General features: G+C 39.9%; 1 protein-coding gene across 1 annotated transcript in view; it reads left to right on the top strand.

The window, feature by feature from the left end:
- The window catches only part of PDE1C (phosphodiesterase 1C), a 173,486-nt gene that overhangs the window by 121,595 nt on the left and 25,941 nt on the right, over positions 1-25,950 (top strand). The window contains exons 10-12 of the mRNA XM_030971433.1: positions 11,393-11,494; positions 12,795-12,915; positions 23,049-23,130. Coding sequence (XP_030827293.1) covers positions 11,393-11,494; positions 12,795-12,915; positions 23,049-23,130 — 305 coding nt within the window. The remainder of the gene's footprint in view (positions 1-11,392; positions 11,495-12,794; positions 12,916-23,048; positions 23,131-25,950) is intronic.

Here is a 25,950-nt window from a genome sequence, read left to right as displayed (position 1 = left end):
CTCTGGGGCTGACTTCTACCAAGATGGTCAGTGAAGGGTCTGCTTGCTAATGTGTTAAGCCTGAGTTTCCTATTTATTTCAACTTGTCGACAGTGATTTGATCCTATAGTCAAACACCAGGAATTTACAGTGCTGATTTCAGTCAATGTTATGGAGGAGTGCCCTGAAAATTCTACCATCCAATATATAGAATAGTGTCATGATGGGCAGCAAGAAGGAACAGAAAGAAAATATCTCCACTGCGATGTCAAAAATCTATTTTATGTACATATGGAAATGCCTTGTCAAATATTGGCAGAAAATTACTGCTTCTTTTAATGTTAGCGACGAAACATAAGGAACTAAGTTACTAGAAATATCAGTCTTAGAGCCACTGTCTACAAGGAAAAGCCATGTTTTGTAGTGAAGCAGCTAATTGATTATGCTTCATTGCATAGATACTGACTTTAGGTAAAGACTTTAGCCTGATTTTGAGCTTTAAACTGTTTAAAGTTTTTGATTGAATCAAAGCCAGTTTCAGATATTTCTCATTGATTCTGTAGTGCCAATATGTGTGTTCTGCTGATACAATGTTCTTGGAACCAAATTTCCAAATATTAACCCATCCCTTTAAAAATATTTTGACTGCCTGAGCAAAAATATTCAGTGCTTTGGGTTGCTTATTTGTTCTCTCTCAAGTATGATTTTATAGCTGGTGATCAAACAGCAGTGCTGAAAAATAAAGGACATTGTGTGGAAGTACTGTAATACCAAAACATTGTGATTTCTACGTGCTTTTTCTTTTGACTGCCACTAAAAAATCCCCTAGGCAAACATTTGCGAAGTGCTGTAAACATCAACTGACTTCAGCAAAGACATAAAATGCAAGAAGCCCAGAGCTTCCCCATTCTAAGACTTAAGAGTAGGACCCTCAGTATTGAAAGATTATTTGGGCAACTAATATGCCCAAATTAAACTTCACATTTGTAGACTGATAAATCTCCCTCTGCAAAAGGCCTAAGTGATGTTTTTGGAATATAATTCTTGAGTACCTTTCTGAGCTGAGCCCTGACTCCTTTTTTCACATTACTGGGAAAAGAAGATCTGATGATCTGCAATCCTAGATATCTGTGTGGATTTTACAACTTTTGTATTCTGTCATCTAATTAGGGAACATATTTTCAGGAAAGATACATAGAAAATTGGAGACACATTTCAAAGTTGAAAAATAAATGGCCATGGGTTTTGTAAGGAAAGCAGATGAGAATGGAAGAGAATTTTGGGATATGGTCAAGAAGAGTTGAATGCTTACTTGTGCTTAAACATTTTTTTTTTCTTCCATAGAGAAATATGTATATTTCTCTGGTGCTTATTAAATATTAGAAAATTAATTGAGTTGCTGCATTTTGTGAATCCCATTTGTGCAAGTTATAAAACGAAAAAAATCTAACAAAGCCAGATCACAGTGAGCTAAGAAAAACTGCAAATTTAACATGTTTTCCAATATAATGTTACAGATGTCTTTTTTGACACTGTATTTAATTGTTAGTAAGTTCCATACAGTTTATTAAAATCTTTACTGCCAAGTACAAAATAAAAGTAATAATTAAAATAAAGAGGTTGAATAAAGGCTGAATAAAAAGATATCTGCAAAATGTTTAGTTGTTTAGATTTGTATAGGAGTACAACTTCAGGAAGTAACTTTGAATTCAATATTAACTTTCTCAGTAAAGCTGCCTGGTGTTTTGTCCCTCAAATAAATCTGAACCCTCCTTGTCAATCACTTTTATTTGTTTCAAGATTGTGGTGAGAGACTATGATTTTTTTTCTACTGACTTTGATAATATGTTTTTTTTCATAAGTAATAGTGTGTGAATGGTGGCAGGATCATGTAACATTTTCTTGTAAAATTTTATTCCTATGCACTCAGGATGGGCACATACATATTCTGAGTTTTATACCTTTAGTGAGAATTAGCCAATGATGATATTTTTTCTGATGTAGTGTTTTCCTAATTATTTCTGTAATAATAAAGTTCTGAGACTTTGACTGAACAAAATTAGCCACATAGATCAGTTCAGGAGACATAATTATTGTAACTGTGTAGTAAGTTTTCCTGTTTTAGGCTTCTATAAATTCTTGTCACTGTTAGCAGACTTCATTGTCTGTGGGTTTCTGTGTAAGCCAGCTTAGCTTGTTTGCTGTAAAGACTGACAGAGATCAGCATCTTTTAGATTGTGGCTTTTGTTTTCTTCGAGAAGTGGAATTATCCTTTGAATTATCTCAGCTTAGTGAGAAACCTGAAAAAAAAATGATGCCACCAGTGGGTACTGTGTAATGGAGTATAGAAGAGAGAAGTGCAAGCTAACAATGTGTAGTGCAGCTCTTGGTATGTCTTTTAGGCCAGTTTCAACAACTGTAGAGTTGCTCACAGTTGGGAACAACATTTTGTGGCTATGATCTGCATTTCTGCAGTTCCTTGATTGCCACGCAGGTGTTGCTTTCAATTCTGAAGCCAGAACTGGATGCTTTTCCCGGAGAAGTGTCTTGGTTAGAGACAATTCATGGGGTGGCGCTTGGGAAACAAGCTACCTTCTTTTTCTGTTTAACCATGCCCCTGTCACCAACAAAGAGAGACAAATGCAAGATATGAGTTGAAAAGTAAATTTGCTAAAATAAACCCAGCCATAATCAAAGTAATTTTTCTAAAATAAAGCCAGCCATAATCAAGATAACAGTAATAACCACTAGATACAAATGTTCTGAATGCTATGGACTCCCGCAAGAACGAAGAAAACAAGATAGCAGAGAAGCCCCACCCCAATATGGAGACTTTTGTAGAAGACCACATTAGCCAGACGACAAAGACGAGATGGTGGAGAAGATCTGTTCTCCCAACCATGTGACAGAGAGACAGAGCAAAGGAAAAAAAAATAGAAAAGCAGTACAACTGAACCTCCATGATTACAAAATTCCCTCTTGCCCCAAACAACAACGAAGGGGGAACAAGGATAAAAGAAAGGAAACCTGGAGAACTTGGGGAGCTATTCTTGTTCAAAACCACTCAAATTTTACTGAACCATTTTCTCCATACCACCTGACAGGGTTTCTCCTAGTGGTGGCATCTCTGTCAACAGTGGCAACTGGATCTGGGGCAGCAGATGAGTTACAAAGCTGTAACTCATGGAGGAAGAGGGGAGGATCAATTTTCAAGCATGACTGTCCTGCATGGCAGTAGCAAAAACAAAGCTCCCAAAAAAAGGTCCTATTCCAGCTGCAGGGACAGGGATTGCTTGTGGCAACTGTGACCAAAAAGGTTGTTAGGACATTTCCTCCAAAACAGTCTAGGATTGACAAATGCAGTTTCTCAGAGACCTGCACCAGGCAATTTTCCACAGAGTTCAGAGAGAAACTAAAGAATGCTTCTGCTTCTCTCTGCTCTGGCCTAGAGAGTATGCCCCCAGAAACTCTCTTGGCAGCCCACAGAGAAACAAGAAAGAGCTCTGCCTGTGTTCCCCCACTCTTAAAGGGACCCTGGCACCTCCAGTCTCCATGGACCCAAAACCCTGGTTCCAGATCCACTTCTGATCCCTCGGTCTTAATGAGACAGTAACACAAACTGCATGGATTGACACAGAGGAATAATAGAATACAATTCACATTTTTTGGGTCACCCACCCAAGACTTTAGCTACTCTTTATTCCATATCATCTATATCATGTCCCAATTAATATATTTTAACTATATATATATATACATACAAACAACTATATACAAATATAGGTATTGTTTCAGTAGTCACTGATTGTTCCCCCAAGATGCGGATTGAATTCATTTGGTCCATGACTGATCTAATGGGAACAGTTCATTCTCATTGTCCATGTTATTTCCAACATGGAGTGGCATTGCCATTCAGCAACAAATGTTACATATGCAATTCAACACTACAGACTTGGCTCTCGTGCCAAGTCAAATCCCCTCAAGGTACATGACATGTTTCCCTGTCCCTCTGCATTACCCACCATGTGTAACCAGGTCCTCGAGTAAAAACACCCCCATGGCAGGGTTTGAAGTGGGATTAACCCAGACTGTTTTTCCTGACATAGCTCTCATATGCGTCATGAGACAATATCTCCATCTGTTGTGCACAGAGGTAATGATTGGGCCAGTTCAGTTAATTGAACCTCTGGTTTTAACTAACCAGATAGATAGTCTTTGCTAAATGCAGATGCCACAGCTTGAAGGTCCCATAAATCATTGCCTTCAGTGTTGTTTTTAACAGTCCATTGCTCTGCTTGACTTTCCCAGCAGCTGGTACAAGTGTCTGTCTATAAGGCTATTTATGAAATGAGTCCCATTGTCTGGAGGAGTGCCGTGTTGCTATAGGGCCTGTGTACTGGGCAGTGACACGAAGCAATGGGGTACGTCTCCAGCCATCCAGTGGTAGTTTCTACCATTGTGGGCACATAGCATTTGCTTTGGTGGGTTTGTAGCAGTGTGATGTAATCAATCTGCCAGGCCTCCTCATACCTGTATTCAGACCAATGCCCCCCATACCACAGAGACTTTACCTGCTTGGCCTGCTTGATTGCAGCCCATGTCTCACAATCATGGATTACCTGGGATGTAGTATCTGTGGTCAAACCCACCCCTTGGTCACAAGCCCATTGGTGTGTTGCATCTCTTCTTCCCTAATGACTTGAGGAATTATAGGCCCACCAAGCTAGAAATAACTTACACTTGTGTTGCCAATCTATATTTGCCTGAGACACTTTAATTTTGGCAGCTTGCTCTACCTGTTAATTGCTGTGAATAATTAGCTTGACTCTTAGGCACATATGTATACCTTTGATGAACTTTCATGATAATTTTCTCTACCAGGTCAGCAATGCCTTGCCATACTTGAGCAGCCAAGATGGGTTTTCCTCTGTGCTGCCAATTGGTTTTTATCCAACTTTTCAGCCACCCCTATAAAGCGTTTGCTACCAGCTATGAGTCAGTGTAGAGACAGAGTTTTGGCCACTTCTCTCACTCAGTGATATCCATAGCCAGTTAGATGGCTTTCAGCTCTGCAACCTGACTTAATTCATCTTGTCTATTGGTAGCTTCCACAACTCACTGTATAGGGCTCCACACAGCTGCTTTCCATTCCTTATTAGACCCTGTGATACAGCAAGAACCATCAGTGGAGAGAGTGTATTGCCTTTCACTCTCTGATAGCTGCTTACAGGGTGGGGTCTCCTCAGCATATGTCACCTACTCATCTTCCTCTTTTAATGATAGTCCCAAATTCTCACCTTCAGGCCAGTTCAGTATGATTTCCAAGAACCCAGGGTGATTAGGATTTCCTGTCTAAGCTTGCTGTGTGATGAGAGCCATCCATTTACTTCATGTAGCATCCGTGGCATGATATGTGGAAGGGACTTCCCGTTTTAATATCCAGCCCTGCACTGGTAGTCAGTGTGTGAGAATGACCAGTGCTTCAGTGGTAATCACTTCTAAGGTGGCTCAAACGTCTTCATAATCTCCTAAGATCACTTTTCCTTTAGGGTGTAGTTGGCCTCATATCCTTTGTATCCCTGAACCCAAAGGTCATCCTCGAGTTTCTCCAGGCACCTTCTGCCAGAGGCTCCAGGAAAGACCATTCTTCCTGGCTGCAGTGTAGAGCATGTTCTTCTCATTCTGTCCCATCCTGTCCGACCCAAGGGCTACTGCATGGGCAATCTGTTCAAAGTACTGTTGTTGTTCCACATGAAATAATTTTTCTTCTGTGTAACAAGGTAGAGAGGGCTTACAATCTGGCTGTACCCTGGGATTTGCATCCCCACAAAATCCATGTTGCCTAGGAAAACTTGTGTTTCCTTCTTGCTGGTCAGAGGAGACATAGTAGCTATGTTGCTAATCCCCTCTTCTGGAATTTGTTGATGTCTGTCTTGGCACGTCACTCCTAGCAACTGAATTTCTTGTGCAGGTCCCTTGACCTTAATTTGTTTGATGGCAAAACCCACTTTGAGGACAATGTGGATTATTTTTTCCCTTTTCTCAAAAACTTCCTGTGCCATTTTATCCCAAAGGATCATGTCATTTAATGTACTGTAGATGTTCTGGAGCTTCACCTTTTTCCATGGCAAGTAGTGGGACTCTGCTTTCACCCCTGGGGTCATTGTTTCCAGGTGAAGGGAATGCCCCTCCAAGTGAAAGCAAACTGTAGCCTGCACTCTGCTGTTAAAGGAGTGGAGAAAAATGCATTAGCAATGTCAATGGTGGCACCACTTTTTTGCCTTGGACCCCAATTCATACTGAAGTTCCGGCATGTCTGACACAGCAATACTCAGTGGGGGTGTGACTTCATTCAGTTCATGATTAGTTGCTGACTGGTCCCTGGATCTCCAGTAATGGATCGTCTTACAGATGGGAATCACAGAGTCTCAGTCAGTGCGGTATTATCAATGGTGCACTGCTTTGGCAGCAGTTGGTACCTGCTCTTCTTCAACCCTCAGGTGTCCTACTGAAGAAAGGTCCTTTAAAAGACTAGGTAAGGTATTTAATTGTTCAATGTCTTCTGTCTCCACTGCAGCTATCCCAAAAGCCCAATAAAGTCCTTTTGGGTCTTTGAAATAACCACTCCTAAGGTAATCTATACCAAGAATACATGGAGCCTCTGGACCAGTCAAAATATGTTGTTTTTTCCATTCGTTCCCAGTCAAGGTGACCTCAGCTTCTAACATAGTCAACTGCAGAGACCCCATGTTACCCCAGCAACGGAAACAGGTTCTGTCCCCACAATGTCATGATGGCATCAGAGTATATCGAGTGCCAGTGTCAGTCAAAGCTTTGTATTTTTGTGGTTCTGATGCACCAGGATCTGGGATCCACACAATCCAATAGAGACAATTTTCCCATGTCTCTATCAGGCTAGAGGCAGAGCTCCTCTAGTTCTGGCTATCATTCACTCCCCGGGCATACATTCAGGAGGTCCCTTCAAAGATATATGACATGTGATCCTAACTTCTGTTCTGCCCAGGAACACACCCACAGGAAACTGGACCTAAATTAATTCTTGACAAGTTTCCTTTGTTAGTAGTTTCTTCTTTTAGTTTATGTACCCATGCTCCTAAGATGGAACTGGATTTTCCGTCCCATCTTCTCATGTCTTCTCTATATTCACAGAAGAAGAACCATAACTTGCCTCTCCCTAGCTGTGGGATGCCTACTTCAGATAGCAGGGATTCTGATCTGTCCTGGTGAAATGTGAACAAGGCCCTCTCAAAGCTCCTTTCTGAGTTTCTGATGGGCTTTTGATGGCTCTCTGGTAGCTCTCTTCAATCCTCTCTTCCAATTTCCACATACAGTCAGCCAGGTCTTTTTCCAAGGCTGAGACTTTGGCTCAGGTTAGAATGTGGACAGCGTCTTCATGTCTGTAGCCATCTTGTGTCATAGTACTCAGTGTCTCATTTTCCTCATTCCATTGCAGAATTACTAGGAAGTAGGAGTACATTTGTGTCCCAAACTGTGCAAGTTTCAACGACATTAATGTTCTACAGGGTCTGGAATTCTTTTGTGTTCTTCATTATTTGAGAAAATTATCTCAGTCACAGCCAGTTCTTTCAAGCTTTGGATTCCTTGCTTGGTGGCTTTCCAAAGGCCTTGATGCTGCTGGAGGTGTTCTTGGCAAAGGTATCTCTCCTCAACTATTGCTAAGAGTAACATCCAGAGCTGAGTTTGGGCCTCCTTGCAATCCCCTTGTTGATACCCATATCACACAACAGAAATCCCAAGTGCCTTGCTTCAGTGCCATCCAAAATTGTAGCATCACCTGCAGTGTCCCAGTCCCTTGTTTTCAGGACATATCAGGAGACAGAAGGCAATACAGGCTTTGGAAGTCTCCACTGGTGACATAAGGTGTTACCTCTCTGCTGTTTACTAGTTTCCTTTCTCCCTCTGACTCATGCTTCTTTTGTCAAGGCCACAATGCAGACTGAATCTTTAGAGGATTGTCTTTTCTTTCAGTTAGATTTTTACTGTCTTTTAGGAGAGGGAGAGAGAGGATGCAGTTGGGGAGGAGGTACTGAAGAGCACTGTTATTTTCTTTTAATGAAAACCATTGTGGATTGTGGAGATCTCAGGACACTTCTTCCATATTCCTACCATACTTGATGCCATGACGCCACATGACCAGGAGTAAAACAGTAGATCGATTTAGCTCTTAAAGTGCCAATGGAAGCTTCCATTGTCTTCAGGGCTTTTCCTGGGCCTGAGCTGATGCACAAGCTATCGACTTTAATAGAAAATGTTCTGATATGGCCACATTTTTGAATACTTAACGTGATGCATCTGTGACTTTCTCAAGGAGATTAATGCAAGGACATGTCTAAAGCTATCTGTTTGATATAGTAGGGAGATTATAAGGGCATAATCATCTTTCCTTTTTCATCAGCTTGCACTATTTCTTTGTTTCTTGGATACAGTTTTAATTTACTTATGTTTTAATGATATGGACAATTTTTCTGAAGTCAAGTTATGGAAGAAATTACTCGTAACAGTCAGTATTTGAATGAATTAACATTTATTTTTCATTAACTTCTTCCTGAATACAAAACTGTGTTTGAATACTATAGAATAAATAGAACAAGATAGTGCACAAATACCTGGGGGATATCTGACTTAACTGTCTCAGTAAGCAACATGGAGAGAGAACTAATTTGCCTGCCTGTTCACCATATGTTATTAATAATATTTATAAAGCGTAAGTATTCAGTGCTATAGTTTGGCCAGTTTTGTAGCAATGTATTGATGTTTAAAAGTAGTGCAGCCTCTTACCTCATTTAATCTTTGAGTTTGTCGAATATATTCTTTAAAAAAAATCAGAAACTGTTTCAGTTGGCTTGCTTTTCTTCTGATTTTATATACTTTGCTTCTATAATAGAAAGATGTTAGCCCAGACAAAAATCAGATCACTCTGAAAGTATGTAATGTAAAATGTTAACAGGCTTTTGTGCATTATTGGAATAATTAAATATAGTCAAGAGACACTTAAGTGGAAACACATTTTGTGAGATATTTCCAGGGTCTATTTAGCTAGAGCTGCTAGGCAGCATGGAGAGCGCAGCACCATAATCTGTAGTGTAGACTTCGAAGATGATTGCAGAAACAAAGTGCTCAAGATGGTCAGAGCACAAATAACAGTTGTGTGTATCCCAGGCTCTAATCTGACTCAGATGCGAAACCAAGACATGGGTAAATATCTATTTTCAATTCTCTCTGTAATGAATTTCAGCATTCTATCAACTTGTTGTCAAATGCACAAACTTATAATCCTCAAGTGTTACATCTTTTGAGATCTCTCATGCATAACCTACAATTTTACCTATTGATTTTCAAAGTCATATGCTGTTGTGATGCCTGTTGTTTGAAGTGACAAATAAGAACTTTTCAGTAGTCAAATCCTTTATTTTTTTACCATTTCAGGAGTATTTTTCATCTCTGTTTCAGAGAAAATGATGATCTGAAATATGTGCAGAGGTCAAAGGATGTGCATGTTCCAGATTTACATTTATGAAAGAGAATGTAGTATCTGTGGGTTTGTAAGCATATGTACATTCTTACACTGCAATTACTGAGTTGTTTGCCTGAATGGAGCCCTTTGTTTTTGTATTCCTACTGCAATAAGCTACACATGAAGTAGCCCATGAAGAGTAGTATGATGGAGATGTAGTCCAGAGGATGCAGTGAAAAGTCTTCTGTTTCCCAGCATTAATTGTTCCCACAGCATTATCACACTATATTCTTGTAGAAGTATATTTCTATGCATTTAGGTTCTTCTCTTTTGGTTGTATTGACAGAGACATTTGCACTGCTGGGAACTGACCAGGACTGGCAAATTAAAAAAAAATTAAAACAAAATTAGTTACTTTTCATCCATCATATAATTATTGGGATGCTGTTAACTATGCAACTGATTGTATTTATGGGTTGGGAAGAGGAGGTGGTTATAGGGGGTGAAGATCAAGGCCAACTGATACCATCAGTGTTGCAGAACTGTGGTGGTGAAGCATCCATTGTATGCCACACATGGGATTAGGTAAGCACAGCAGTCTTGGGCCTGTACACTGTGGTCACCTGGGGCTGGAATTTGAGCACAACTACTATGAGCAAGAGAGGAATCATCAAAATAGACTTCATGAAACATTCATAAAAAGGACAGTAGTGATTTATTTTTAAATGAGTGCTGACTCATTTCAATCTTCAAAGTCTTGAGCTGGTATGCTAAACTTGAGCTGTTTTCCTCTGGTAATCTGTAGAAACTGAATTGAGAGAAAGAGAAAATAAATTTGTATTGTGTGCTAGATCAGAACATTCTGATATTTTAAACTGTTTAGGAACATCCATCCCCTTCTGAGAAATTTCAACTAGGGCCTAAACTACTGTTGTAATACTACTACTAATGGTGATGATGATGATAATTATGATAAGAGTAAAGAAATAGAGAGAGAAATAACATCCAAGAGAAACAAGTGATGAACAATACCATTGCTCACCTCCTGCTGACTGATGCCTAGTCTGTCACCAAGTAATGATCGCTGGCTCCAGTTTATATATTGGGCATAACATTCTATGATATAGAGTATGCCTTTGGCCAGTTTGGATCAACTGTCCTGGTTATGCTCGCTCCCAGCTTCTTGTGCACCTGCTCACTGTCAGAGTATGGGAAACTCCAAAGACTGTGTTTTGGAGTAAGTACTACTTATCAACAACAAAAATCATCAAGGGTGTTATCAACATTATTCTCATATTAAACCCAAAACACAGCATTTTACTAGTTAAGAAGAAAATCGACTCTAGTCCAGAAAAAAAAACAGGAGAGCAAGTTTGCTTTACAAAATCTCATACAGGAATATTTTGAATTAATAATAGCAGGGAAGTAGTGCAGGCTCTCAAAGGTCTTTATTTCATATATGCATCATATCTACTAGGCAATTTTTTTAATGTGGTGATTTTCCACCATATGACTCAACTTTAAACATGCATATTGACCAGTTGAATCAAGGTACCTGATTCTGAGGCTTTAAACAGTCTTTTCCCTTCCTTCTAAGAATGCCCTAGAGAAGAAAACAATTTAGGAAGTTTGTGCTTAATTGAAAAAGGAATACTAATACCAATGTGCTCTTCAGAAAACATCTAATATTTTTCTTACCAAAGATTAGCCACCTGGCTTCATTTTCATAACTCCAATTTCTATGTTTGTGCAGAAAATCCTTCATCCTCTTCCCCATCCCTGAAACAGGAATGAAGAGTTACATACAAAAGCATTACTGCCAATAATTTGCAGATAACAAAAGAGACTGGAGTGTGTCTGATGGTGGTTTTTGTGCTTCTCTTTCCTTGCTGCCCTCACTCTGATGCTATCCAAAAGGGAATTTAGAGCTCTAGTCATTGAGATGGTGTTGGCTACTGATATGTCCTGTCACTTCCAGCAAATCAAAGCTATGAAGAATGCTTTGCAGCAACCAGAAGGGTGAGTCATTTCACAACATAGTCCAGTTAGGGGGCTGCATTTCAGCTGGTGCTTTGCCAGTGTGCTTAACTTTAAAAGCACCTCTCCAGAGGCCCTCTCTTTCTTTGATATCTACAGCAATTTTCTTTCTGCTGGTGAACTTTGAATTAATTCACTTATGAAGGGATGGGCACATGCCTACATGCACATCTATATTCTGTGCTGGTGGCCCAAAACTTTCAAATGTCACCATTGTTGGGACCAGCCTCATTGGGCATTTCCCTGGTGGGTAACATCAAGGACATGATTCATTAGAGTAACCTCTATAATTGAGTATGACTTAGGTTATAAGACCTGCAGAACATAACTTGCACTTTGCCCTTATGCAGATGGTATCAGCTGTCACCCCCAAAAGGGACCTCCTTCATAAACAGAGAACAGATGAAAACTTGAGATCCACTGAGGGAAGGACTGGAAAATAACAGATGGAGCCGTATGGGGAAAGCCTTTACTTCTTCCCAGTATGCCACTGGGAGCTGTAGTATTTTGTTCACAGCTTTTCCCCAAAAATTCCTTCTACATTGCCTTGAGTGATGGTCAGTTATTCACCCTGGACACAGTTATACTAGAATTATACCTGTATCAGAATTATATCTATATCACTATTATACCTGTATCAGAGCAGGTTATTGGTAGCCATCTGATCCCCTCAAAAGCTACCACTCCTTCAACCATTTTGGATAGCCAAAAAGCAGAATTTAAAAATGAGAGCACCCATACCAAGAAAGCATTATTTACTGGGTTCATGGGCTAGCTTCTTAGGTTATGGTCGTCAGAAATCACCAGTACTTTTTCTGTGAAATCAGGATTCCCTTCTGTACTCATACTAGTTTTCTATCAGAGAAAAATTTATCAGTTATTGTCTAGATTTGTCAGAGCCCCAGACATCCCCACTGTTCATTACAGTGGGGTGATAGGGACCATTTTCTCTTCTAAGCTGCATAAAATACAGCACTGATTAAATGGGGAGCACAGCAGCTCTTCAAGACTGCTAGTGCGGACAAGCAAGCCTGTAAAGTTTCTGAGCAAGGCTGAGCAATATTTCTTTTTGCGTTTCTTAGTATCTCTTTTAAACCAGGAATCATGTATGTTGGAGAAATAAGACAGTCTTTCAGAGTTGTCTGATTTTATGATCAAAGAAACCACTTCACAAATATCCTGGCTAAAGATTATAATTACCTTATTTTCCTGTAGATAAGATTTTTGTCATTCTTCCCTGCAAGAGCAGACAATTAATTTTTTTGATCCTTTGGGTTTTCAGAATTGACAAGCCAAAAGCCTTATCGCTGTTATTACATACAGCAGATATCAGTCATCCAGCCAAGGCCTGGGATCTCCATCATCGCTGGACCATGTCTCTGCTAGAGGAATTCTTCAGACAGGTAAAGCTAGAGAAGTTCTTTTCTTTTCTGCAGCTGAGAGGGAGTGTGTAGGATTGGGTAAGGAAGTAGGAAAATATTAACATGGATATGTTTCTTTTTCTCTGATGTTTTTAAGAACCTCCCAAATGGTATGGAGCTTTCTCCTCTAGCACAATTAGCACTGGCTATTATGCCTCTTAGGCATAGGAAGCTAGTGTCTGATACATTCCCTATAGATTTAAACATTACCTACATAGTAGAAATTCTAATTTGGGAAGCTAATAAGCCTTTCAAATTAGGAAAAGGTGGAATATATGTCACTCAGCTCTAGAACCATAAAACCATGTTTGTGTAGCTGTATTTTAGAGAACTCTACTCACATTGTTGCAATGGATGTGAAAAAGGCCTACTTTGCCCTTACTTTAAAAGAAGTGAACTGATCAAAATTATAGTTCATAGTGGATCACCTGTTGACAGACCCACAAATCTAGACAAATCATTGAGCTCTGTGTGATGGTTATAAGGTTCTCAAGTGATTAATAAAAACTATTTAAAGAATTAAAGAAAAATAAGTAAAAGCAAACAGAGCACTTAAGGAGTGTATAGGATACTTTTCTCCAGTGTGAATTGCTAACCTAAGCAGTGCTAGCACTTAAGTGCTTATTTTCTCTGCAAAGTCCAATAACTTCATGCTCTATAGTAAATCTAAATGCAAAAGGGAAAAATATGACTTCTTTAAAAGCTCAGACAATTTTAAAAAATGGTATCTGTTTTTAAAGATGCTGCAGTAATCCCTGTTTTAACAAGGATATTGAAAAAATTTGCTTTGAAATTATTCCTTTGGTTTGTTTCTCAAACCAAGAATTGTTTTACTGGGTGGAAGCAGTTAGCTCATACCTGCAATTGATTCTGTCTTGCCACACAGGAGGTTCATGCATGTAGGAAGATGTTAACATGAATTTTAGGGAAAATCTGTGCATATTTATGCTTTTCTAGCTCGAAGTTTTACTAGATGTGATAAAATACATGACTGCCAAAGACTTAGGAGGAAATTAAGATTACCTCACTTTAGGATGTGAGACCACAAAACCTCCAAGTTTTGATTTATTTTACACATGTAATGAAGACAATCTATTATTTTATATGTTTTAAAGAGTATTTTAATTTCAGCCAACAAATTCTACCCTAATTTAGTAGATAGATTTATTTTATTTTTTAGATAATGCTATATATAAAACTCATATTCTAATTCCAAATTCAGATGCAGTAATAATTTCCTCTTCAGGAAAATCATTAAGCTTACCATGAAGCATAGACTTGTGTTCGTTGAAGTTATTGAGTACTAATATTAGAAGAAAAACACACATCTCAGAAATTGCTGTCCTAGTTCTGGCCATGACAGAGTTACTTTTTGCAGCAGACAAGAAGTGGCATGGCTAGGACCTGGAGATTATTCTATCTCACTTCATTTTCCAGGGATGAAGGAAGGGCTGTTTTATGAGTTGGGGTGGTGTTCAGTGAGCATTTGCACGTGAATCACTTCCTCTCTCTTGAACTTTCTTATCTCATTGCTGTTTCCAGTAGATTAGTGTTATTTCAATTGCTAATCTTTACCTTTGTGCCTCCAATTGTCCTTTCCAGCCCACTGCAGGGGGAGGGGAAGGGAAAGGGGAAGAGAGGAGTAAGTGAGCAGTGAGCAGTGAGCAGTGTGCAGTCATGGTTTGGAGTTTTTTGGTGGGAGTACTAAATTTAAGGATACCATTCTTAAACTGAAACAGCCTAGTTTGGCACCCACTGTGGGACTCAAAGAATTGAGATAACAACAGATGTGGTCCCAGAGTGTTGGAAACAAATTTGATCTAGGCATTAAGTTTACTATGTATGGAGTGATCACAGTGTTGCTTGATCTGTTCACAACGTTGTGGTACCTAACCCTGGTAGTGAAGCCATCAAACTGGGATCCCTGTCCTGGGGTGTGGGCATTGATAAAGGGATTGGGAAGAGAACAGAAACTCTTAGCCTCTGGAGCAACTCCCATCAAGTGTGAGAGAAAGGTATTAATTCTTGCAAGTATGTTCTAGTAGTGTGATCAAGCAGGGGGAAAGCTGTGGAGAAATGTATCTAGTACCTGAAAGAATTATCTGCACTACTGGTAACCTAATTCAAGTAACAAGCAGTCCCTTGCAGACTCAGACCAGGTCCAGCTTACACAATCCATGCGGCAGAAGTTTGTATGCAGCACACCATTGTTGTACACAAGCTCATTAGCATTGATATCAATGAAGGAAAGATAATAAAGAGGGCTTCAGGTGACTACACTACTACGGCAATATAAAATAATTTTTTTTCCTTCCTGAGTGTGGACAGACTGGAAAAATTCAAGCATGTTAGAGGGGAAATGTCCTATGTCCCTCCAGTATGGGCCACAGTCTCTGCTATTGGAAACATGCACTCACTGGCTTGAGAGAAAAGGCACACACCACGAGATAACCTGCAGTTTTACTTGACCCCAGAGAAGACATGAGGAAGTGGGATGGAAAACCCACCCCTACCCTAGCAGCACAAGTGTGTGAATTGAGAGGAATGACAACTACCACAGAAAATTCTTCAAGCATAAGTGCTGCTCCAGTTTCCAGTGGGCTAGTTGTCAGACACAATGGAATGGAATCCATTCTTCTGATCCTCTTGAAAGGACATCCAGTTCACATTTACAAGACATGAACAATGACTACTATGACTAGAACTAGAGGGACTCTGCCTCCAGCAGGAGGAAAGGGACAACCTGAACAATTGGACTGTATGGATCTGATGGCTTTGTGCATCAGACCTGCAAGAGTATAAGGCTTTAGTTGACACTGGCACACCTGTACCTTGATGCCATCAAGATCTATAGGGACATGTTATAAATGATCAACAGAAAGCCAAATTAATAAATGCAAAAGATTTTATTTTCACGACTGAAAATACGGTCCTTGGAAGCCACAGTCAAAGAGACAGCATCGAGCCTGGGATTGACGCTGGGTGAACCTAGATCCGACTTCTGTTCGCATCAGATCTCCCTCTGCTCACGAATGCCATCTCCAGTGGGGCTGTTTTATAAAGTTTTTTATGCCTGAGACAGAGGTGCTCCAATTTCTTTTGTTACCCTGCATATGTATGAATTTTCTAAAATTTTACTGTGCAGGGCTGGACAATTGTTGTTTTCTGGGTAGTGGCGGGTGCTGATCATGTCAGCGGAAGTCCTGTATTCAGATGTATGTTTCTCGAAGACTTTGGTTATCTTGATTGATGGTATCTATCAAGCTCTGATAGTCCCTGGGTGTTCCCTGATGGTTCCTGGGGAAGCCCATCTTCGTGCCAGTCACGTTCTTTTATTAGTAAACGAGGCATTCTTCTCCTGCTGCCACCAGGAGTTTCGTAACCTCAGTGCGGTAATCTGTCTCCAGGTTGTCCGTGGTCAGAGGTGCATTGGATGTTAAATTTATTTTACAATTTTTATTTTTATACTGTTTCCCCCTAAGCATGAATTACTTTACACTATATATTACAGACAGAATCTATCTCTGTGTCTGTGGTGACAGGGGGATCCCAACAGATGAATGTACTGGAAACAAAAGGCAGAAATACCCCATTCTGATTGGCCCAGAGGTCCTGAGTGTCCTTTGCATAGATTCACTCAGGAGAGGGCATTTCAAGGGCCCAAGAGGGCATTGTTGGGATTTTGGGATAGCTTCTGTGGAGACAGAGGAAATTAGACAGCTGAACACCTTGCCTGGTCTCTCAGAGGACCCTTCTGCTGTGGTACTGCAGAGGGTCAAAGAGCAACAGGTACTGATCCCTACCACAACAGTGCATCATCAACAATACTGCACTAACTGGGACTCCGTGACCTTCATTCATGAGATGATTCATGAACTGGAGAGACAGGGAGTAGTCAGCAAGGTTCACTCACTCTTTAATAGCCCCATATGGCCAGTGCATAAGTCCAGTGGAGACTGACAGTGGACTATTGTATCCTGAACACAGTCACACCAGCACTGAGAGCTGCTGTGATGGATATGTTGGAATTTAAGGATGATCTGGAGTCCAAGACAGCAAGATGGTGCCATCATGTACATTACTAATGTGTTTTTTTCCATTTCTTTGTCAAGAGAATGCAGGCCACAGTTTGCTTTTACCTGGAGGGGTGTCCCCTACACCTGAAACTGATGACCCCAGGAGTGGAAGAACAGCCCCACTATTTGCCATGGACTGATTCATTCTAAACTTCAAGAGAGTGGGGCTCCAGAACACTTGCAGCATGTTGATGACATTATTGTATGGTGCAACACAACAGAGAGAGTTTTTTGGAAAAAGGAATATAATCCACATCCTCCTGAAGGTCAATTCTGCCATAAAGCAAAGTCAAGGGACCTACCCAGGAACATCAGGTTTTAGGAGTAAAATAGCAAGATGGATATCATCAGATTCCAGTGGATATGGTCAAAAACATAGCAGCTATGCCCCCACCAGCCAGCAAGAGGGAAACACAAGCTTCCCTCAGTACTGCGGATTTTAGAAGGATGGATATTCTGCATTACAATCAGATTGTAAACTCTCTCTAACAAATGACCCAGAAGAAGAAACATTTTAAGTGGGGGCCTGAACAGCAACAAGATTTGTAACAAATTAAACAGGAGATTCCTTGGGAGCAATAGGCCCTGTTAGGGCAGGACAAAATGTGAAAAATGTGCTGTACACTGCAGCCAGGAATCATGATCCTTCCTGAATCTCTGGCTAAAGGTACCCTGGGAGACTTGAAGAAAACCCCTGTGATTCTGGAGTCTGGAATACAAAAGATATGTGGCCTGTTACACCTCAACTGAAAAAGAGCTACTGGCAATTTATGAAGAAGGAGTTCTAACTGCTTCAGAAGTGATTGTCACTGAAGTACAGCTCTTCGTGGCACCCTAATAGTCTGTTTTAGGCTGGATATTGAAAAGGAAAGTGCTCTTCACACATTCAGATGCATGCTAAGTGGTCTGTGCTGATCACTCAGAAAGCTCAAATAGAAACCCCTAATTGCCCAGGGATATTGGCCTGAAGGCAAAACCACAGATCACGAATTGGCCTCAAGGCAAAAAGTTTAGACTATTATCATCATTGGAGAAGGAAAAGATGACATGTGCTGAGGAGCTCCCACCATATATAATCAGCTACCAGAAAATGAAAAGTGATATGCACTCTTTACTGATGGCTGTTTTGTAGGAATATACTGAAAATCAAAAGCTATTGTATGAAGTTCTATGTGATGAGTTGCAGCAATTAGACAAAGTGGATCTAGGCTGCAGAGTTGTTAGATGTCCAGCTGGCTTTAGATTTTTCTGAATTGGACAAATGGCCAGCACTCTACCTCTACACTGATTTGTGGATGGTAACAAATGCTCTGTGGGGTTGGCCCGCAGACCAATGGAAAAAGACCAGTTGGCTGTGTGGAGTAAACCCATCTGGACTGCTGAAATGTGGCAAGACACTGCTGCCTGGCTTGTAAAACTAAGTCATGTAGATGTAAGTGTACCCAAGAATCAGGTTGCTGAAGAGCAATGCAACAATGGATGAATGGATTGAGCTGCCAAGATTAAAATGTCTCAGGTGGATCTGGATTAGCAGAATAAGGATGAATTATTTCTGGCTCAGTGGGCCCATGATACCTCAGGTTATCAAGGATGAGATGCAACAGGGAGGAGATGGGCTTGTAACTGAGGGTGGATTTCACCATGGATCCTATCTCTCAGGTTATCTGCAACTGTGAAATATGCACTGCAGTCAAGGAGGCCAAGTGCATAAAGCCTCTGTGGTATGGGGGACAATGGTTGAAATATAAATATGGGGAGGCCAGGGAGATTGTTTACAATACACTCGCTCAAACCCATCAAGTAGTATGTACTTACAGTAGTGAAAACAACCACTGGAGATGTGCGCACTGCCTGTAATGCCATCCTGGACCTTGAAAAACAAGTTCTGTGGCAACATGACAACCCAGAAAGAATTGAGTCAGACAACAGGACTAATTTTCAAAATCACCTCATAGACACCTGGCCCAGAAATCATGGTATGGAGTGGGTGTATCATATTCACTATCATGCACCAGCCTCTGGGAATATTGAATGGTAAAACAGGCTGTTAAAAAACATGTAGAAAACAATAGGTGGCAGAATATTCAAGCATTAGGATCTACATTTTGTGGAGGCCATCTAGTTAGTCGATACTAGAGGCCCCACTAATTGAGCTCCTCCTGTGCAATTAAAACCTCCACATACCATATAAGGGGGCAAAGTCACTGTGGTGCATATGAGGAATATGTTTGGAAAGAAGTTTGGCTTAGCCCTGCTTCAAGCAAATGTGGGATTGTTTTGCTGAAGGATCTGGGTGCACTTGATGTGTAATGCAGAATGATAGAGAAACACTACCTTGAAGGGATTTGATTTCTGGGTGAGAACAGTCTGTAATGTTGAATTGTATGATACTGTCTGCTGAATGATACTGCCACTGTATGCCATAAGCACCATGAACAGTGGATATGGACTGCTCCAGATACATCAGTTGTGAGCTCCTGATGTAGCTTGCACACACCCAACAGAACACCAGCCCTCCTGCCCTTGAAGACATCTAGGATGGATAGAATCGACAGTCATGGACTAAATAAACTCAACAGATGTCTTGGAGGGATGGCCATTGACTACAAAAATTATAATAGTGCTTGTAAACACATACAGATATATATATTTTCTCAAAAACTATATAAATATATAGTTGGAAAGTGCAAGATCTGGGCATAATGCAAATGGTATAGAATAAGGAGTGGGTACTGTTCTGGTTCGAACAGGACAGGGTAATTTTTACAGCAGCCAGAGAAGGCATGGCTAGGACCTGGAGGTTATTCTATACCACTTCACATAATTTTCCTGAGATGGGGTAAGGGCTTTCTTCTGGGTTGGTAGATAGTGTGGCAGCAGTCAGGTTGGGCCCCATGCTGAGCATCTGCACGTGAATCACTTGCTGTTCTCTTGTACAATTTTGCTATTCATATTGTTGCGATTACGGTTTGTTTTCATACCTCATTGCTGTTTCCAAGAGCTTGTTCTTAAGTCTGTATCTTTTTTATGCCTTCAATTCTCCTTTCCAACCTTTCACTGCAGAGGGAGTGGAATGGGTAATGGGGAGTGAGCAAGTAGTGAGTTTTGAGGTTTTCAGTGGGAGCACTAAATTGGAGAATACTGTCCCTAAACCATGATATTGAGAACTACTACTAGCCAAGGGGACTATGGTTGTAGGGAACCTGCTTGACCTAGGATTGGAAATGTATTTCCTTATGGTCACTTATTGCAGACCCTTTCCTTTCCCTTCTGCTAAGTGTTCTTCAGAGACATGAAGCCTGACTTAACCTATATTAGAAAAGATCCCCAGCTCTGTTGATTTCCCAGTATTTTGAGATGTGACATGGCACAGGTCTTGATACATCAAGTGACCATTCTGTAGGTATGAAAAATTCTAAGTACAGAACTGTTTTTTTATACTCAACATGTTTGAACATATCTTAAAGCAAACCTTAATTGATTAGTTCTACTAATGCATTTTAGCTAGCCATTAGGAAGCTGCCCAAACAGCTTAGAAACCAAATGTTTTTCTGAGCAGTCACAAAGGCAGGCAGGTGTTCTTTCCAAGATAATTAGCAGCTGTGGTTTTTAGAAGGTCTAAGGAGTAAGAGAAGAATTATGAGCTGGCATTGAGAGGTGTTTTTTCTGAGTGACACAGCTGACACAGTAAAGGAATGTTACTTAGAAATGTTTCTGTGTTTAGTTTGTGTTTTACCCTGATATTTGTATATCAGGCTCCTAACATAAATCAGAATTGTTCTACAATAGAAGGATACTATTGCTTGTTGTTCCAGACAAAATCCTAACAGAAAATATGCACCCGTTTTATGTATGTTATATTAAGAAAAATAAGAATTCAGCTCTTATAACCACAGAAGCCTTTCTCTGCCTATGTTTCCTGAATATTTTAGCTTCTATTTGACATTAGTCAGAACACTGGCAAGAAGTCCAGCACAATTATAATGACCTGCTAATTTAAGTAAATTATTTTACAGTATATTTAATAGGCTATTTAAATTTGAATGCTCTGTTGGCGGTACTGCAGCTCTGTTACCCTATACATATCTTCTCAACATAAAGCAATGTTATAGAGTGACTGAATTAAATTAACAGGCCTTTTGGACCATGTGACTTGAAAAACTGGAAAACTGGGAAATATGGGGTTATAACACTTGATCTTCTACCATCCTGTGATTCTAGAAAAAGACTTTCACTTCTGAGGGCTGGTAGGCATGTTTGGATTTATGTAGTTAAAATGTAAATGTAATCTAAAGGTAATGTGAAATGTCGTATTCACAGCACCATAGAATACCAGGTTGGAAGGAAGCTGAAGGATCATCCGGTCCAACCTTTCTTAGCAAAAGCACAGTCTAGATGATCGAGCACCTTATACAGCTGAATCTTCAGAGTGTCCAGTGCTGGGGAATCCACCACTCCCCTGGGTGGATCATTTTAGTGGCTGATCTCATTGTGAAAATTTTTTGTCCTGTGTCTAATCAGAATCTCTTCAGGAGTAACTTGTATCCATTACCCCATATCTTTCCATGTGCCTCATTGTAAAGTGAGGGTCTCCATCTTCTTTGTAGCTACCCTTTAAATACTGGAACCTGGAACCTGGTGATAAGGTCTCTTTTAAGTTTTCTCAAGGCTTAACAATGCAGTTCTCTCAGCCCTTTCTTACATGATAGGCTTCACAGTTGCTTCATCATCTCTGTAGCCCTTCTCTTCACCCTCTCCAGCCTATCCACTTTTTTTTTTTTTTTTTTTGCATGGGAGGACCAAAACTGAACACTGTATTCCAGCTGTGACCTGGCAGGTGATGAGTAGAGTGGAATAATGATTTCATTATCTCTGCTGGTGATGCCCTTGTTGATGCAGCCCAAAATTCTGTTGTTTTCTTCACCAGAGCACCACATTTGTATTAGCTTTTAGCCCAACAGGATCCTCAGGCCCTTTTCCACAGAGTTACTCCTCAGCTGGGTTGTTCCCAGCCTGTGTTGTGGTCCTGGATAATGTTCTCCCAGGGGTATCACCTTACATTTATCCATGTTGAACTTCATAATGTTCTTGTAAGCCCACTCTTCCAGCCTATCCAGCTCTACCTGCAGGATGACTCTCCCTTTAGAAGTGTTCCCTTCCCGCTTGGTTTGGTACCATCAGCAAACTTCACCAGGGTACACTTGATCCCATCATCCAGATCACTTGTAAATATATTAAACAGCATTGGGTCCAGTGTTGAATATTGGAGTATCCCACTTGAGACAGGTTGCTAGTTTGAAAAGATGCCCTTACCATTTGTTTAAGTATGAGCCGTAGTAGATTCCTCACCCGATGTGTAGGTAGATGCAGATGAAGAAGAAGGAGGCCACTTGCTGACAGGCTGGGGCCTGTCAGCCAGTTCCCCACCTGCTTCATGGACCACTTGTCTATACTATAATGCATCAGCATCTTTAGGAGGAAGCTATTGGAAACCATATAAAAAGTCTTGGAGATATCCAGGTAGACAATGTCCACAGCTTGTCCCAACATCAACCAAGCAGGTTACTTTCTCATAGAAAACTTAGTGTTTTCTTTGGAAAAAATTACTAATGTGCATCCAGCCAGTCTTATCTAAAAGATGTGCAAAGAACTGCAAGCCCTGAAAAATCAGTCCTGACAGTGATGTTTGCTCATCAAAGATTTGCTCTGAGAACCGATCTCTCTGGAGAACTGCAGTGAGAAGCATTCTTGTGCTCAAGGGGTTTTTAGTTGGTGCATAGAAGTACCAAACAAGCAGGGAAAGGTCTAATGAAAAGTCACTGGAATCAATATGCTTAATTCACTAAGTTCTCCTTGGACTATAACTTTTCCATCGAGACTCAAATTCTCCACAATTTATGTTAAAAAAACCCCAATCTAAACAAAATCCAAACTTAATTAAAGAAAGTAAAATGAGAGGCTTTTACAGTCATGACATAATATATGAAAAGTGCAATGTGTCTTGTCTTTTTAAAATTTCTTCTCCATTTTTTTCTCCAGGGTGACAAGGAAGCAGAACTAGGGCTGCCCTTCTCTCCTCTATGTGATCGGACATCTACTATGGTTGCTCAGTCTCAAATAGGTATGTCCCTTTTGTTGCATGCAAAGTAGCATCTTAAAAGAAAAACTTCATCTTCTCAATAGTACTAAGATCCTAGTGATATAATTTGGAATTATGTTAAAGAGAGAAAATAAGGCCTAATGGCATTATTTTCCCCAGATCAACAATTCAAAGAGGAGCCGTAAAATTTATGGTGATGGTTCCAATACAGTAATCAAATTACTTGTGATGTGTTTGCAGAAGTAACTACAGTACCTGGTTATGACACTTACTCCATGATTTTGTGATTTGTGAAGACAGGGCACACATGAGAATATCATGTGAATGAATGTCATTGGTGTATATGGAAATGTAATGTCAGTTCCTTTGATGACCTGGACAAAATATTTTATTCCTTTCACCCTTTGCCTCCCAATGCTTTAAACCAAACATTATTTTTCACTGAAGCCAAGCAACTAACAAATCTTTTTCTGTGCCACCAATTCAGAAAAGGAGATCTTTTTACAGATGCACTAACAGTACTTTTTCTACCACTTCTTCAGTTACTGAGTGAAAAAGTAGGGGAAGCATGAGGCAACAAGCCTCACTTTTAATGAAAGAACAGGAGGGGCTAGTAAAACTATTCAGGGGGCTTGGTACAATGAAGAGAACATGGAAAAGGTGGATTTGTGGGTGGATTTTATACCTTCGAAGTAAGGGAAGAAGGTAGATGAACATGTTCCAGCCTCAACTGGAGAATAGGTAGCTAAATGGAATGAAAAAGGAAAGATAACATGGACGCTAAAATTGCGAGAAGTGAAAAAACCAGAAAGATAGAAAATATACTAAAGAAAGCAAACAAAAATTTAAAGCAAGAAATTTCTCTCAAGTAATGAAACAAAGATTTCCCTGAATCTAGGAAACTAGAAATTTGTATCTTTGGCTAAGAGCTATTTCTGTTTAAAATTATTTAATTGTTCCTGGTAAGCAAGCCATTATCTCAGAGACAGCATCCCAGACTTTACTGGCTTTGGAAATTTAGACAATTCACCTAAGAATCTGAGTTTGAAGAGCCCTATACAAGCCTGGCCTGGTTACCAGGCTTGTAGCATTTACTCCTCTGGAACAATAACCTACCAAAAACTGTGTGTTCTGCCAGTAGCTTGGTGGAGGAAAGAAGCAGCAAACTTGAAGTGCTGCAGTCTCAGCTGAAACTCATGTTGAAGACTCCTGGACATAGGCTTATTGCTGTGCTATGGGAGAAGAAAAACTCTCCCTCTCTGGTTGATGTGAGAGAAGTTACAGGTAGATACTTCTCTTACACATCTGTTTTATCAGCTTTCAGATATGTTCCTCACTCCTTACAGGGAAGAGGAGTTTTGCCTTCCCCAGGGTCCCTCTACATAGGGTTGTGTATGCTTGGGAACCCGTTTTCCTGGTCCTCTCCTTTTGGTCTCCTTTGTTCAGAAAGACCACAAGAGGAAAGAATCTTCTGTTATGATGCCCCTTGTGTCAAGCCACTGCAAAATTATTGTTATATAAAACCATCAGAAATACAATTTACCTTAGAGGCACTTGTCAGTAGGCAAAGGCAGGCATATTTAGTCATAAACTATTTCATTTGTGCAATTTAGTAATCCATTGACATTAATAGACTACTCTTTATTTTTGCCTTCTACCATTATAAAATTATTAATTTCTCAGTCTGCTGCACTTTTTGACAGTGTCTTTCTTTATGTCCCTTTTGTTAAATGGCAACCACCTGTTTTCTGGTTATCTGCTGAGATAAGACTTTCAAAGTTGTAGGCTAGATTCTCAGACAAATAATCTCCTTTCATTTATTTATTTACCCAATTAATAGTCTCAAAAAAATGTTTCCTGGAATAGTAATTACATTTCTTTGTGGAAGTGAGTTCTTACTGAATTCCAAATTGTGCTATTACATGGTTGGACTTGACAATCTTAAAGGTCCTTTCCAACCTTAGTGATTCTGTGACTGTCATCTGCACTAAGCACTAAGCCATCAATTCTCCCAAATTAAAAACTTTTGTTCTTAGTAAAATATAATTGTGCTTTTGGATCTATCAAGGACACAGCCTAGAAATTGTGTTCTAGTGGCTTAATTTGTTTGTAGTTGCTGATTTGCTGCTGTAAGGTCACTGTAGATGCAACAACAGTAGGCACACATTTTCACTAATTAAAGATTCTCACAAACACAGATGACAGGCTTTGGCAGTATGGTTTATGGAATTAAGCAATCCAACAGAAAAAAAAACTCCTCAAAGGAAAGAACATGTTTCTCCTGTTGTGTCAGGTTATGAAAAAATTGTTCCGTTTAAACTGATGAATAAAAACCCCATGAATATATATTTTTGAACTTTATTTTGAAAACCTATTAATGTTAACAATGATGACCAATTTATCATCCCTTTTCTTATTCAATAAAACGACTATGGCAAATGTTTCTGTACCATAGTGAAGTACAAAAACTGGGAGAGTTATGTTTGGAAGTCAAGCTGCTTGCTCAGAGTGAGGGAGAGAAAAAAACTGCAAAGAAAACCTGACCAAGACTTTAATATTTTCCAACAAGCATATCAGGAGCTAAAACTTCTCTGGCTCAAACTCTAGGAAACTTGTGTAACTGAAGATCAGCCTTTATTGTCATTGTCCTCTTTCGCAGCTGATATATGCAAGAGTATGATTTTTTTTTGTCCTTTTACTGTCAAGAAATAAAAATGCACTTTCAGAAAACCGTGGATGAAGGCTAATGAGTGCATGCTGCTGATTTTTTCTTTAAGGTGAACTTTAGAGAAACTGTCCTCTACCTATTTTTTTTCAATGTTGATGTTCACAGGTATAGTG

Source organism: Camarhynchus parvulus, chromosome 2, assembly GCF_901933205.1.
Source record: "Camarhynchus parvulus chromosome 2, STF_HiC, whole genome shotgun sequence".
Taxonomy (NCBI): Eukaryota; Metazoa; Chordata; class Aves; order Passeriformes; family Thraupidae; genus Camarhynchus; species Camarhynchus parvulus.
This window is presented reverse-complemented; position numbering and strand designations above follow the sequence as displayed.